The sequence below is a fragment of the Anguilla anguilla genome, chromosome 6 (genome assembly GCF_013347855.1).
Source record: "Anguilla anguilla isolate fAngAng1 chromosome 6, fAngAng1.pri, whole genome shotgun sequence".
In the NCBI taxonomy this organism is placed as follows: Eukaryota; Metazoa; Chordata; class Actinopteri; order Anguilliformes; family Anguillidae; genus Anguilla; species Anguilla anguilla.
In genome coordinates this window covers 28,642,354-28,655,992 of record NC_049206.1, presented here as the reverse complement: position 1 = coordinate 28,655,992, position 13,639 = coordinate 28,642,354, and the positions used below count along the sequence as shown (strand labels likewise).

At 51.5% G+C, this 13,639-nt stretch overlaps 1 protein-coding gene across 6 annotated transcripts in view; it reads left to right on the top strand.

The window, feature by feature from the left end:
- Nucleotides 1-13,639, top strand: part of nhsl1b (NHS-like 1b) — a 153,235-nt gene that overhangs the window by 116,462 nt on the left and 23,134 nt on the right. For 5 of the 6 annotated variants that reach the window (XM_035422151.1, XM_035422149.1, XM_035422152.1 and 2 more), the window contains exon 2: nucleotides 8,057-8,209. In XM_035422151.1, coding sequence (XP_035278042.1) covers nucleotides 8,057-8,209 — 153 coding nt within the window. Of the gene's footprint in view, nucleotides 1-2,064; nucleotides 2,313-8,056; nucleotides 8,210-13,639 lie in introns of those variants that run through there. The other variant, XM_035422154.1, reaches the window with a different exon arrangement.

Sequence of the window (13,639 nt, the reverse complement as noted above, 5' to 3'; positions counted from 1 at the left end):
CTGGGGCTCTGTGCTTTTATCGACTGTCAACCTTTAATGCCATGGACAGTAAAGCTTGCTTGTGTCCTTATTCATTCAATGCAATGCATTCTTTATGACTCCTGCAGATTTATTACTGTTTTCAGTCTTTATCGAGCTGCTCTGTTACCTCAAGGAAGACTGAGCTGTTTTTGTGTCCTTAATAGGTGATAAAAACAAGAATCAAAGTGGAAAAACTGAAGTAAGAACGTTGCATACGTTAAGGGAAAAGTGAATTTATTAGAGAATTCTCTACTGTGTAAAATGTCATCGAGCCACTCTGTTATTTGCTGTTATATATTTTGTTTTGTACTCTTATTTTGATCCAGTGCCAGGGTGTGTTATCTCTGCATGACTAAAGGCATTCACACTTCAATAGGGAACTGATTTGTAAATCAACTTTCGCAGAATGCTTCTGGAATTTATGACTTTGCCTCAGACAAACGGTCAATGTGAGGCTTTGAGCAGAAAGAACAAACAACATGTAGAAGAATCGGTGTGTGGATTAGGTCATCTTAGCCTTCTGTGCCGTGAAGGAGAGATCAGAGTTGTGCATTCTGGAACTCTGATATTGCTGACATGGCGACATTGCTCACATCGACACATTTTAGCTGCGCTGTATGTATATGCAGAATTTTGGGCAGAATCTCGTTTTTTCTTGTTTTTTTATTTTTTAAACTGTTTCTAAATTATAAAAGTACATCTGCAGTTGAACCGTGAGGGGGAGGGGGGAGGGGTGTGAAGTTTGACAGACAGGAAGGTGAGAATGGGCTCATTATTCATACAGGGAACATTGGTTTTGGCAGGCCTTTCAGGGGGAAGAGAAATCAGAAAAGCTTTCCAAGGGCGGGGGGGAAGAAACGCAAATGACACAAGTGTGCATCGCCACGCATAATTTCGAGGCTGATGAAACAGTTTGGCACGCAGTCGCCTTCTTGATTGTAAGGTTTTAATTTAAACAAACCCTCTCTCGCTGGAAAAAAGACTTATTTCTTGCTGACATGTTTCTCGTATCAGGTGAAAAGTGAATGGCGCTCTTCCTACGTGTAGTTGAAAGGGATCTTGCAGTTGGGAGAGGTCACTGTTTGTGTAATCGCGTCTGGAAGCTGTAATCGCCTTTGCCCTCTCCTTCCTCCGGCCTTGTTTTAATAACAGATAGAGATTTCGACCGGCCCTTAAGTACCTCAAACAATGGCGTTTCAATTAGAGCTGCTTGTGCTTGCATATATTATCTTAATGCCGTAAGCGTGCCAGGCGGCTGGAGGCTCGGGACCAGCCGGGGGGGTGCTGCGTTTGTTCTGGAACCGTGCAGAACCCGGATTTGCCAGAGTAACAGGTTTTCGGGGGAAACGAGCGCATACACGCAAACCTGTGCGTGTCCCGGAGGATTTTAAAGCTGCGGGGACACCTGACAGGGGTAATGGAGGGCTTCTCAACACCCCCCCCCCCCCCCACCCCCCCTTCCCCTCCCACCCTCGTCCCCCATCCCCACACAGGCCCGGGGATCATTTGCAACTCCATTGAGCTTCTATTGTAAACCCCCCCCACCCCTCACTCTGAAAAGAAAATAGGGTCACAGAGGAGAAAGGGGGAGGGAGGGGGGATGTGTGTGAAGGGGAATGGGTGGGTGGGTGGGGTGTGGGGTGTGGGGTGAGGGGGGTGTTAGCACAGAGTGGACACAATGGGCGGATTGTGTGCGATCTATATTCAGCTGGCAGGGCTCCAGCGGCGGCCTCATCAGAGCGAGCGCTAAAAGACTTTTCCCCCCCTCGTCCCGGGGTACCGCGGGACGGCAGAAACGCGAACGCTACGCGCCGAGCGGCAGGACGGCGCAGGAAAGTGGAAGCGCCGGCGCGGAGTCTCCCCGGAAACCGCGCAAAAACTCCACGGCAACGGCGCCGAGAAGGGGCGAGCCCGGCACTCTAGCTTTTTTGAAGAGCCCCGGGGGGGGGGGGCGGGGCTTGCGTGCATGTGTGTGTGTGACCGTGTGTGTGTGTTGCCAGGGAGAGTGGGCGGGGGCTCAGTTGTAGTAGAGGTGGAAGGGGGAGAGGCAGCGCCGGTCGAGCCGCGCTCAGAGAGAGAGAGAGGCAGTCAGCGAGAGCAGCGCGTCGGCAGGATCCCAGCAGCCCAGGTTCTCCCCGCGGCCCGTCAGGTTCTCTCTCGTTCTCCCGGCCCCGCCCCCCCCCTCCTCGCCGTCCCCGCGCCCCCCACGGAGAGTCCGCCGCCCGAACCCGCCGCCATGGTGTTCATCGGCACCACGCTCAAGTCCGTCATCAAGTACTTCAAGAAGAAGGGTAAGCGTCCGTCCTCCGTCCTCCCGCAGGGGGGCTCACGCCCTCGCCCTCGGACCGGCTGGGATTTTTTAACTGCTTTTTCGGAGGAGCTTTTTTTTCGGAACCCGGTCCCGGGAGCCTCGCCTCTGACCTCGCCGCGCCTCGCTTCGTCCAGGCAGCCGTTTTTTGCGTCCTCTGGAGCGCCTGCCTTTTTCCTCTCTCTGCCGCTGGGCTCGGCGCGTTTTGAAAGCGCGGGGGAATCTCTCCGTTTGCCCTCCGCGTGGGTCGTGCTTCGGCGTCGCGGCCGGCGCGAGGCTCTCTCAGAACAGAACCGCGCGCGTCCTTTTTTACGGACGCCCTCGGCTCGGAAGCGCGCCCGGGCTCCCGGGTCTTCGCCGCCGGCCGCCCCTGGGTGCACGTGGCGCTCCGCGTTTCCCGTGCCCTTTTCCGCCGGCGCCGATGCCGCCGTCTCTTTCCGGAGCCGTTTTTTGTCCGTAGTCCAGTCCCGGGCACGGCGGCAGGGTGTCGGGGTGTTAATTGAGTCGGCTCATTTCAGCAAAGCGTGACGTTAGTCGCGGGAGACGTCGCGGGTTGCGGGTTTAAGCGGGTTTCCTGCGCTGCAATCGGATTGCCCCTTTCATCCTAAAAGAGCCAGCAGAGAGCTCAGCGCCGTTAGATTGCATGAGCCAGCGCCGTGCTCCTATCTGAAAAGGGTTCTTGCGTTAAAGGAGACGAAGTATCTGCGTGGGTCCTTATTATAAAAAAAGGTGTTGGTATCTTCTGTCTTTCAGCTGTCAGCAGCTTCTGGTCTGTGCTTGGGGGCGGGGGGGGGGGGGGGCGGGGGTGAGGGATTCAGACATGTTGGTTATGGAAAGGGATGGGGGGGGGGGGTCACAATCTGTTTAGGCTCAGGAAGGACAGGGTAAGTAGCACGGGGGGGTTTGGCAGGGTGTGTCTGGGTCATGGCTCTGAAAGTAACAGAAGGGCATTTGCTCCTTTTCCCTGGTGGATCCAGCCCATCCCCTCTCTCCCGGGCGGCCAAATTAAGGGTGACCTCTCTGAACACTGACCCAGGATGTGTGTGTAGTGAACTTGGTGCTGCGAGCCCTCGGTGTTCTCTATAAGGTGTGTTCAGTAGCAGTGCTCTCTCTCTCTGTCACTCTCTCTCTGTCTCTTTGGTGTGTTTAATAGCAGTGCTCTCTGTCTGTTAGGTGCGTTCAGCAGCAGTGCTTTCTCTCTGTTATGTGTGTTTAATAGCAGTGTTCTCTCTCTTTGCTCTCTGTCTCTCTCTCTTAGGTGTGTTCAGTAGCAGTGCTCTCTCTCTTTGCTCTCTGTCTCTCTCTGTTAGGTGTGTTCAGTAGCAGTGCTCTCTCTCTTTGCTCTCTCTCACTTTCTGTTAGGTGTGTTCAGTAGCAGTGCTCTCCCTCTCTTTGCTCTCTCTCACTCTCTGTTAGGTGTGTTCAGTAGCAGTGCTCTCTCTCTTTGCTCTCTCTCACTCTCTGTTAGGTGTGTTCAGTAGCAGTGCTCTCTCTCTCTTTGCTCTCTCTCACTCTCTGTTAGGTGTGTTCAGTAGCAGTGCTCTCTCTGTTAGGTGTGTTCAGTAGCAGTGCTCTCTCTGTTAGGTGTGTTCAGTAGCAGTGCTCTCTCTCTTTGCTCTCTCTCACTCTCTGTTAGGTGTGTTCAGTAGCAGTGCTCTCTCTGTTAGGTGTGTTCAGTAGCAGTGCTCTCTCTGTTAGGTGTGTTCAGTAGCAGTGCTCTCTCTGTTAGGTGTGTTCAGTAGCAGTGCTCTCTCTGTTAGGTGTGTTCAGTAGCAGTGCTCTCTCTGTTAGGTGTGTTCAGTAGCAGTGCTCTCTCTGTTAGGTGTTTTCAGTAGCAGTGCTCTCTCTCTTAGGCGTGTTCAGTAGCAGTGCTCTCTCAGTCTCTCAGCCGTGTTCAGCAGCAGTGCTCCGTGCGTCTCCTTTGTTCAGGTTTTGCCCTTTGTGCCGTTTCCTGTCCCTGCTGTAGAGAGGACGGGCGGGTTCTCTGGCCCCGTGTGAGGAGCGCGTGCGGGTGTGCTCTCGGCAGGTTGCCGATGCCGTAGCGTAGCGCTCCGCTAGCGAGCGCGGAACAGGGGCTCGCCCAGCCGCGGCTCAGCTGGAAGGGGCTGCAGCACGCCATCACGCGTCTCACAGGAAACACTCCTCCTCGCTCACACTGGACCTGCGCGCCGCTAATGGGGTTTTTACACACCAGAGTAACCGAGGGGCCTGAATCGATACCAGCAATTAACAGGGCGCAAGCATGGAATCACAGGCACCCTGCCGCACGAACACGCAGAGATCTCGTTTTAAGTTTTTTTTATATTTTTTGAGTGGCAGCTTACACGCTTTTCCGTTTGCACGTCTGCACTGCGTTCTTTTTTGAAGAACTGATTCTGGGGCTTCTCAAAGTGAAAGTCACCAACAACTCTGTGGTAGTGCCCCCCCCCCCCATTAATCTGATTGGTAATCCATGCTCGCAGTGGGCAACTAATTTCACTGCTGCAATTTTGCCTTTGGGTGCCTGTGACTGGGGCCTATAATCAATAGCAGGAAGTTATTGACACGTATTGATGTGTGATTGGTTTCCTGTGGCTTTGGGCCTGGCTGTGGAGGTCCGTTGGCTGCCTCTGAGTGGTGGGTGGGATACTCCAGGGCAGGCTGGGGGGATTACTTCAGCTTCAGACCGGTCCGGTATAAGCGCTGAGCTTTAGACTGATCCCAAGATCCAAATCCCAAACAAGCGCGTTTTTGTGATGGTTCCCCACCAAATCCCTCCTTTTATTCTTTTTTTTTTTTCCCCTTCTGAGACGAGTGACCCCGGGGTCCACGCGAGCCCCCCATCACGTGCTGGCGGGAGGGGGGGGGGGGGAGGGGAGGGTGAGCGGAGGGGACGTGGAGCTCCAGGCTCCTTTTTCCACCAGGAGAAGTGTCCTCTCAGGAGGGCTCAGAGAACACGTCGGCGAGGGAGGTTATTTTTAAACCGAGCGTTTCTGGGCCCTGCGTGACTGAAACGAGCGGACCTCTCTCGGTCTAGACCGGCGGGCCGTCGTCCTGCCGTACCGTATGGTTGCGCCTCGTGACTTGGCGGTTCTGTCGGGCGGTCGATTGCGGTCCTCTCTGCCCTTTGATCACATGACCTGGGCGGCCGGGTGGCGTAACACTCCGACCCGCCTCTCTCACCCTCTGTCGATCGGGATGACACATGATGGGACCGTCAATCACTCACTCTCCCACAGTTTCCCTCAAACTGCTTTGATGTGGTTTTCACTTTGACGGTGTGGTCGATGAAGATCATGTTACCCATTTGTGAAATAGAGTGTATTTTTATTTCTTTATATATTGTAGTGTTCATTATGACCAATTACAAAAAACTATTATCAGTAACACAGCAGACAAATTAGTTTGATGGAGAATGAATGGCAATTGATTATCTATCTGATTACAGTTGGACTCAGCCAGGAGTTTTCTACCACTGTAATACTTTACCACATGGTAATACATCTTTGTCATGGTATATGAGTCACTTTAATGATATGCAAATCTGAAATTGGAAGGTGCTTGTAACGGAAAATGCCAAAGGGCTAGAAACTAAGTTTGTCAGGTTTATCTCCCAAGTCAACCTTTGCGCAAACACCCTGTTCTGACTGCTGTACTGGTGTTTGCATTCACTAGGTAAGATTAGGTTATATTAGATAGTGCTTTCTCGTGTGTTTTACAGAAATTTGACACTGTGTACACCTGATACAAAGCACTCCCTCAAACATAGTCCAGTGTCACATCACTTGCTTCCATCCCCATTGTTTATTACCCACATGACAATAACACTGGGTTTGAGCATTGAGCATTTTTTCCTGATTTGAATATGGAACACTTTTTTCCCAAGTTGGAACTTGGAGCACGTTTTCCTTGAGTTAGAACCTGGATCTCCTTTTCCCTGAGTTAGAATATGAAGTCAGTTCTTTCTGAGTTAGAACCTGGAGTCAGTTTTCTCTGAGTTAGAACATGGAGCATGTTTTTTTGCCCTGAAGGTGAAAGTGTAGCATGGTCAGGTTCCTCTTGTTTATCCACACCGTGAGTACAAATGCAGTTTGTTTCTTTCCCGAGGGCAGCTGGTAGGTTTCTCAGCTGATGGTTTAACAGGATGGTTTAACGGCAGTCCCATCAGCATGCCGTCAGGTCTAATGGGATGTCCCACGTCTGGGGTGTTTCCGTGTACGGCCCATTCGCACCTGTCCTAACAGCCCCCCCGCCCCACCTTTTGTGCTGCTCAGTCAAATGGCAGCATTTGCTGTGGGAACGGGCTGGAATTTTGGGACCTTGATGGTCATCAAAATGAGCTTTAGGAACTCTCACTTTTTCATGTGACCTTATTCTGTGTTGGAGTGTTAACTGGTTTACCAGATGAATAGACAGAACAGCATTTGATGGTGAGCCTTTTTTCCTCTGTTTTTTCATTATTGGCCAACACCACTGGAATCTGAGCATGGATTGTGTTATTTTTAATAGCATCAAAATGGCGTCCTGTACTAAGCAACATGCACGCACAATTTCTTCAAACAGTAGTTTCAGATACAGTACATAGTCATTTCTGCCTCATTTTTAAACTGTACCTGAATTCCTATTATGTTAGATTGCACATGAATTAAATTTCACCCGTCAAATGTGTAGCGTGTGGTAAATGACGTATTTCTTACAAAACCATATAAACTCCTTTGGGTTCTGAAGGTTCTGTTGTAGTTATTTTACACCACCTTCAACGTGGTCAAATGCAAACATGGGTGGAGTGATGGCCAATTGACCTCTGTTGTTGTTGACAGATGTGGGGTGGGGGAATTCAACAAAGATTCAGGTGATCATTTAAAACAGAGCAAACGTGTCACATGATGATCAATGATGTGGCCAGTGGGAGCGTGCATTGATGCTTGCATAATGGTGTATGGGTTTGAATGAAATGACAATTGTGGTCAAGCTTTGAGCAGTGTAATGGTCAACATGCTATGGAAGGTACTGTGTTTGAAATTCGTATGCTTTAATTCAGTTGGCTTTAACTCTAGATTTCTTTCATTCATCAATTCATCAATAGCATTTTCTTTTTTGCACTACAAAATGAAGTAGCTACTTAATCCTCTCTGGTATGCTTGAGTTGTTTCCCATTGGATTTAGGGGCTTATGCCTTCAGTATTGTTTATTTGGTTAATTTGGTTATTTGCATAAAAAATGAACTGTACATTTCCCATGCCTCACCCACACCATTAATATTTGCTCTTTGCATCTTTGTATATATATTTTTTTTAAAGCGCATTGTCATTTCCAGCAGCATGGCTCATTTTAAAACCAGTTTTTCCAGATTTAAAAGACTGAAGATGTGGGAAGTGCACACCTACAGCGACCCCACAGCTGGTGATATGACTGTGCTTATTTTACTTTCTTTAAACTGTAAAAATAGCCACAGTGACTGCATCCTCAGTGTCTCTATGGGACAGTGTCCCTGAGTGTGTCTCTATGGCACAGTGTCCCTGAGTGTGTCTCTATGGGACAATGTCCCTGAGTGTGTCTCAATGGGAGTGTGTCCCTGAGTGTGTCTCAATGGGCAATGTCCCTGAGTGTGTCTCTCAATGGGAGTGTGTCCCTGAGTGTGTCTCTATGGGACAATGTCCCTGAGTGTGTCTCAATGGGAGTGTGTCCCTGAGTGTCTCTATGGCACAGTGTCTCTAACCTGTGTTCTGTCTCTCTGTGTCTCTGCAGCTGTGTCTAATCTGGATGAGGAGAGCAGGTGGACTGTGCACTACACAGCGCCCTGGCACCAGCAGGAGAACGTCTTCCTGCCTGGCAACCGCCCCCCCTGCGTGGAAGACCTCCACCGCCAGGCCAAGGTCAACCTGAAGACTGCGCTGCGAGGTGAGTGCGTGAGAGAGCCAGCAGCCTGTGAACACTGCGCTGCGAGGTGAGTGCGTGAGAGAGCCAGCAGCCTGTGAACACTGCGCTGCGAGGTGAGTGCGTGAGAGAGCCAGCAGCCTGTGAACACTGCGCTGCGAGGTGAGTGTGTGAGAGAGCCAGCAGCCTGTGAACACTGCGCTGCGAGGTGAGTGTGTGAGAGAGCCAGCAGCCTGTGAACACTGCGCTGCGAGGTGAGTGCGTGAGAGAGCCCTCAGCCTGTGAACACTGCGCTGCGAGGTGAGTGTGTGAGAGAGCCAGCAGCCTGTGAACACTGCGCTGCGAGGTGAGTGTGTGAGAGAGCCATCAGCCTGTGAATACTGCGCTGCGAGGTGAGTGTGTGAGAGAGCCATCAGTCTGTGAATACTGCGCTGCGAGGTGAGTGTGTGAGAGAGCCATCAGCCTGTGAACACTGCGCTGCAAGGTGAGTGTGTGAGAGAGCCAGCAGCCTGTGAATACTGCGCTGCGAGGTGAGTGCGTGAGAGAGCCATCAGTCTGTGAATACTGCGCTGCGAGGTGAGTGTGTGAGAGAGCCAGCAGCCTGTGAATACTGCGCTGCGAGGTGAGTGTGTGAGAGAGCCAGCAGCCTGTGAATACTGCGCTGCAAGGTGAGTGTGTGAGAGAGCCAGCAGCCTGTGAACACTGCGCTGCGAGGTGAGTGTGTGAGAGTGCCATCAGTCTGTGAACACTGCGCTGCGAGGTGAGTGTGTGAGAGAGCCCTCAGCCTGTGAACACTGCGCTGCGAGGTGAGCGTGTGAGAGAGCCATCAGCCTGTGAACACTGCGCTGCGAGGTGAGTGTGTGAGAGAGCCAGCAGCCTGTGAACACTGCGCTGCGAGGTGAGTGTGTGAGAGAGCGGACAGAGCTGCTGGAATATTTTTTCAAAACTACTCTAATGTATACAGACCTTATCTAGCTGCTTTCAGTATTCCCGAAGTTTGAGCACGACTCAAAGTCAAAGTAGCTGAAAGACAGTTAACTTGGGCAGGGACATCACTTCCTTTAGCCCCTGATAGCGTGTAGCATTCCCGTATTCTAGACAGACGTTTACCTTTTTTCACCTTGTTGTGAAAACGTCTGCGTGTTTGTTTAGCTGCACAGCGCGCTCACGTCAACCTCCCATTCCAGTCTGCCATTAGAGGGAGTTAGCAAACACAGGTGTGGGGGGCGGGGGCTTGGCAACCGGAGAGCGCGAGCAGGTTATCGGCTTCCGACAGGCTATCGGACGTTTCAGGAACACCATCACCTGTTTTTACGGGCGAGCGGGGTAGCCGCTGCCCCCCTCCGCCAAGGTCAGCCGGAGCCGGGGAGCGGTCATGGGAAAATGGACCCGGTCACACCGCGGCGAGATCTTATCGCCGAGCCCCGACCCCCCTTTTGTGGGAAGAGATAAAGGCAGCGGGAGAGAGGGAGAGAGGGAGAGGGAGGCAGATAAGCAACTCGATACTTCATTGTATTGAGTCACCCCCCCTTGAGCCGGCCCCCCTCTCCTCTCCTCCCCTCCCCTCCCCTCCCCCACCCAGCTCAAACCCAGGGCCCATTGTGCTCTCGTCCTTTTCTCATCTCCCGAAAAAGGGCTGCCCCTCCCACCCCTCCCCTGCCCGGCGGTGTTCTAGGGTTACACCCGCCTCGTCAATATTGATGGAGCTCGTATGGACCACCTGCACCATCGCTCACTCCATCGACCCCCTCCCCCCTCGCCAAGGCAGGTGTAAAACATGTCTGTAGGACCTTGAGTCTGCCACCCCTCCACTGTTTGGGTGAACTGGATGGCAGCTGATTGGTGGACGCCTTGAGCTTATCGTTTATTCCCTAAGGATTGTTGGGGGAGTCCTGCCGTCTGTCCGTCTTTACCTGTTGGCACCTGCTACAAGGTATCGGGCTGTAACAGACACCTCTGGAGATGGTCCACGATCAGCCTTCTGGGCCAGTCTAGGGCTCTATCTTTGTTTCTGTCTGTCTTTTCTGCGCTACTGTCCAGCCTCTGAGCTTTGGCTGTGCACACAGGCTATCTGCTACTGTAACTTCACTCATTTTACTGATGTGTCCTTTGAGGTTTTCTGTCATTCTTAAAGCCTCCATTTTGTCTCTTTGCCTCTAGTGTCTTAACCCGCAAATATTTGGGCCTTTCAATTTAGTGCTGTTTTTGTCACAACTGTGCGAAGAAAGGAATCTCCCTGCCTGGTTATGGTGCAGACATTTTCCCTTGACCACCAGGTGACCTCTGTGAGTAGTCAGTCTTGGCTGGTCTTTAGTGCCAGCCGGCTTCAGTGCAGATGGTACCAGGTGCAGGTAGACAGAACTATGACTAAAACACCTTCTGTTCCGAGGTTTATATCCCTGGCAATGTTCACCGGAAGTGACGTCACCATGCTGCTGTGACAGGATTGTCTAGTAACAACTCATAATTACTCTTAAACAATACATATGCTTAATGACGTATTTTGTCAAATGGCTTGCTCAAACTACTTAAGACTTGTTTGGTTTTTTAGCTTCCTCTGTCCCTATAAACTTGCCAGTGGGTCTTGAAGGTCATGACATTACATTTCTTGTAGCGCTTTAGCAGATGCTCTTATCCAGCGTAACTTACATTTAATGACCTTATATAATTACATTGCAGTCACCGCATGTGTTAGGAGCAATCATAGGGTAGAGTAAAGACACAGATGCAAATAGAGGAAAACAGTATGGACTTGCTCTGAAAGCTCGATATCGGCGTGCTCTGGGAGGTTCAATATTTAATGAGGCGGCTGGATGACAGTGGTGTTAGGAGGCTCCTGATAGGCCTTGACAGCTTCCTTCCTGGGTCCCTCCCCATCATGCCTCTGGGCTTGGTGGGGAAGTGGGGGCATTTCCCCATGTCCTCAGTGAAGTTCCCATGCGTGGAGTTCTTTTCACACGTGTCCATGGTGATGTGTGTACAAGCACGGGGAAGAGGCAAATGTCAAAACCCCCTCCCGGCTCCGGTCATATCGCACGTGTTCCTGACCGGCTGCGTTTGGTGTGCAGCAGAACGGTGGACAGTGTGTGGGATAAACCAGTCCAGCCCAGCTTCAGTCCATTTCACCCTCTACCAGACAAAAACACCACTGACCCAGCAGCAGAGGCACTATCTCTTTAATTGTTTTCCAGAGAAAGAAAGCCTGCCTGTCCAAACAAAGCCGGTCAGGGGAGAACGGTACACATCACAGAAAAATAGAAAAATACAAAATCTTTAAAGGGTCATCACCCATTAAACGTCAGGGAAAGTGTACCCTGAAAAGAGTGCATGTGGATCACAGCCCTCAGTGGGACGTTATCACTGCCTGGCAGTTGTGTTTGGTGTTACTGCACGGTGTCTGTGTGTGGTGATCCTACAGGGCGGTGCTGCAGGTGGATGCCGCGTGCTGATAACGCGCTGCCATACTTAGCGGTCCTCTTTCAGCGCCGGCTGTCTGCAGTGTTTCCACGGTGACCTGGGAGGACGTGATTAATTGCGGAGGGGGCCGTGGTGAATGTAGGCCACGCCGCTCCCTCTCTCTCTCTCTCTCTCTCTCTCTCTCTCTCTGCTCCTCTCCCGTCCGTACGCCCGCTGAGGGAGACGCCCCCGCGTATCGCTCTCCGCTCGCCGGCCCGTAAAATCTGCCGCCGGGGTCGCCGGCTGCGCGTCAGGCTAACGGGCTCCGCGGTCGGGCCGCGAGGGACACCCGCGGGAACAAGCGCCGCCCGCTCCCGTTTCCGGAAGCTTCTTTGCTCCACCAGTAAACCAGTCTTCCGTGCTCGCCATGCCCCTTCGAAGAAATCCCTCCCGAGTTACGTTAACGATAAATTCGTTGGTTGCGCAACATTCCAGTTTCGGGGAAATCGGTGTGCTTTGCACGCCAGTGCCAAGGTCCTGCCGGTTGCTTTGGAAACCATGCGGGAGGGAAGTGAATATGCCAAGCTCTGTGTGCCATCTGCATGAACTGGCATGGAATTAATGAGCTAATTATCTCCCCCGGCTTTGGAGGAGGAAGAAGGATCTTGGGATAGAATGTCCTCATAATGAGTCAGCGGGGATCATCCAGTGGCGCACATTCACCATGCACCACAGATAAATATTGTCCATGTAAACTTGTGACCAGTAAACTTTGATAGGCTATATATATCTGGTGACAACAGTACATCTGTGGTGTGCAAGGTTTTATCTAGCAGCATGAGTAGATCTATGGTGCTCAGACTTTGCCTGCTGGCACTGGCCCAGATCAGTTTCATCTTTTTATGTTTATGTCTCACTGGATGTGCAACTGGTTCATATTCCCACTGTATATTTCCTCAGGGAAAGCAGGTTTGAACGGCAAGTATCGGTATCTATTTACCTGAGGGGTTCACTTGGAGAGACCGCCAGGGTGTTTATGTCTTCTCTGTGTGCAACAAGAAATACTGGCTTCCTGAAGGCGGATACTGAAAGAGAATGAGAGCAGAAGACTGGTTTTCATTGGTTTAGCCAGTCTTGTGGTGGAAGCGTGAGTATGAATGATGTAGGCGTTTAAAGAGCAGTTTCAGAGCAGCTGCGCAGCAGTGGGAAAAAAACAGTCTGTCTGTCTGTCTGTCTGTCTGTCTGGATGAAAGGGAACCTTATCCCCGGCCCTTGATCCAGCTCTCTCAGATCCTCCGATCTGCCGAGCCTAGACGGGTCCTGGCAGTTCGGCGGGCTCCCAGCTTCGACTGCGAGTGCCCCTTTCAAGTGCGCGTTCAAAGCAGGGATGGCGGACGGGGGCTTAGCGGTGTCGTCTGAACCCGTCGCCCCCCTCATCAGCCGGACCTTTTTGTACGCTCCGGCCGTAATCTCTGCAATCGAAGACCTCTGCGGTCGATAGCCCTCCTTCCAGAAGCTTCCGTCGACGGTCCGCTGGTGGAAGGCCAAACGGCGCTTTGATCTGCTGCTTCATCTGAGCCTGGCCGCTGATGACGGGGACGTCGTGGCTCCTGTGATGCTGGGGAAAGGCCGTCCGCATCCTGTTTGTCGCTCCAGGAGAAGGCCCTGGGGCACAGGAATCACGCTAGGGTGTGGTCTCTTAAAAATGAAACGTCTTCCTACCATGGGAGGTCCAGTCCATTCAACAGCAGGCTCGCTGACTCCGTGTATGTGTGTGTGTTTGTGCGCGCTCATGGGCGTGTGTGTTTGTGTGTGTATGTGTGTTGCTGTGTGACGTCATGTATCCTAACAACAGGAGGCATTTGAGTCATGGGGAAGTAGAGGCCTTTGGGGACACTTGAAAACAATTTTGTAATTAGACTTCCTTGTAAAAAAAAAATTATATATATATATATATATATATATCGAAAAAATGCTCCAAAAAAAGGGAGCCACTTCCCAAAGTTTGTCACCTGTAAGGAGCATTAAGAAAATGTTTATTCTAGGTGCTCTTATTGC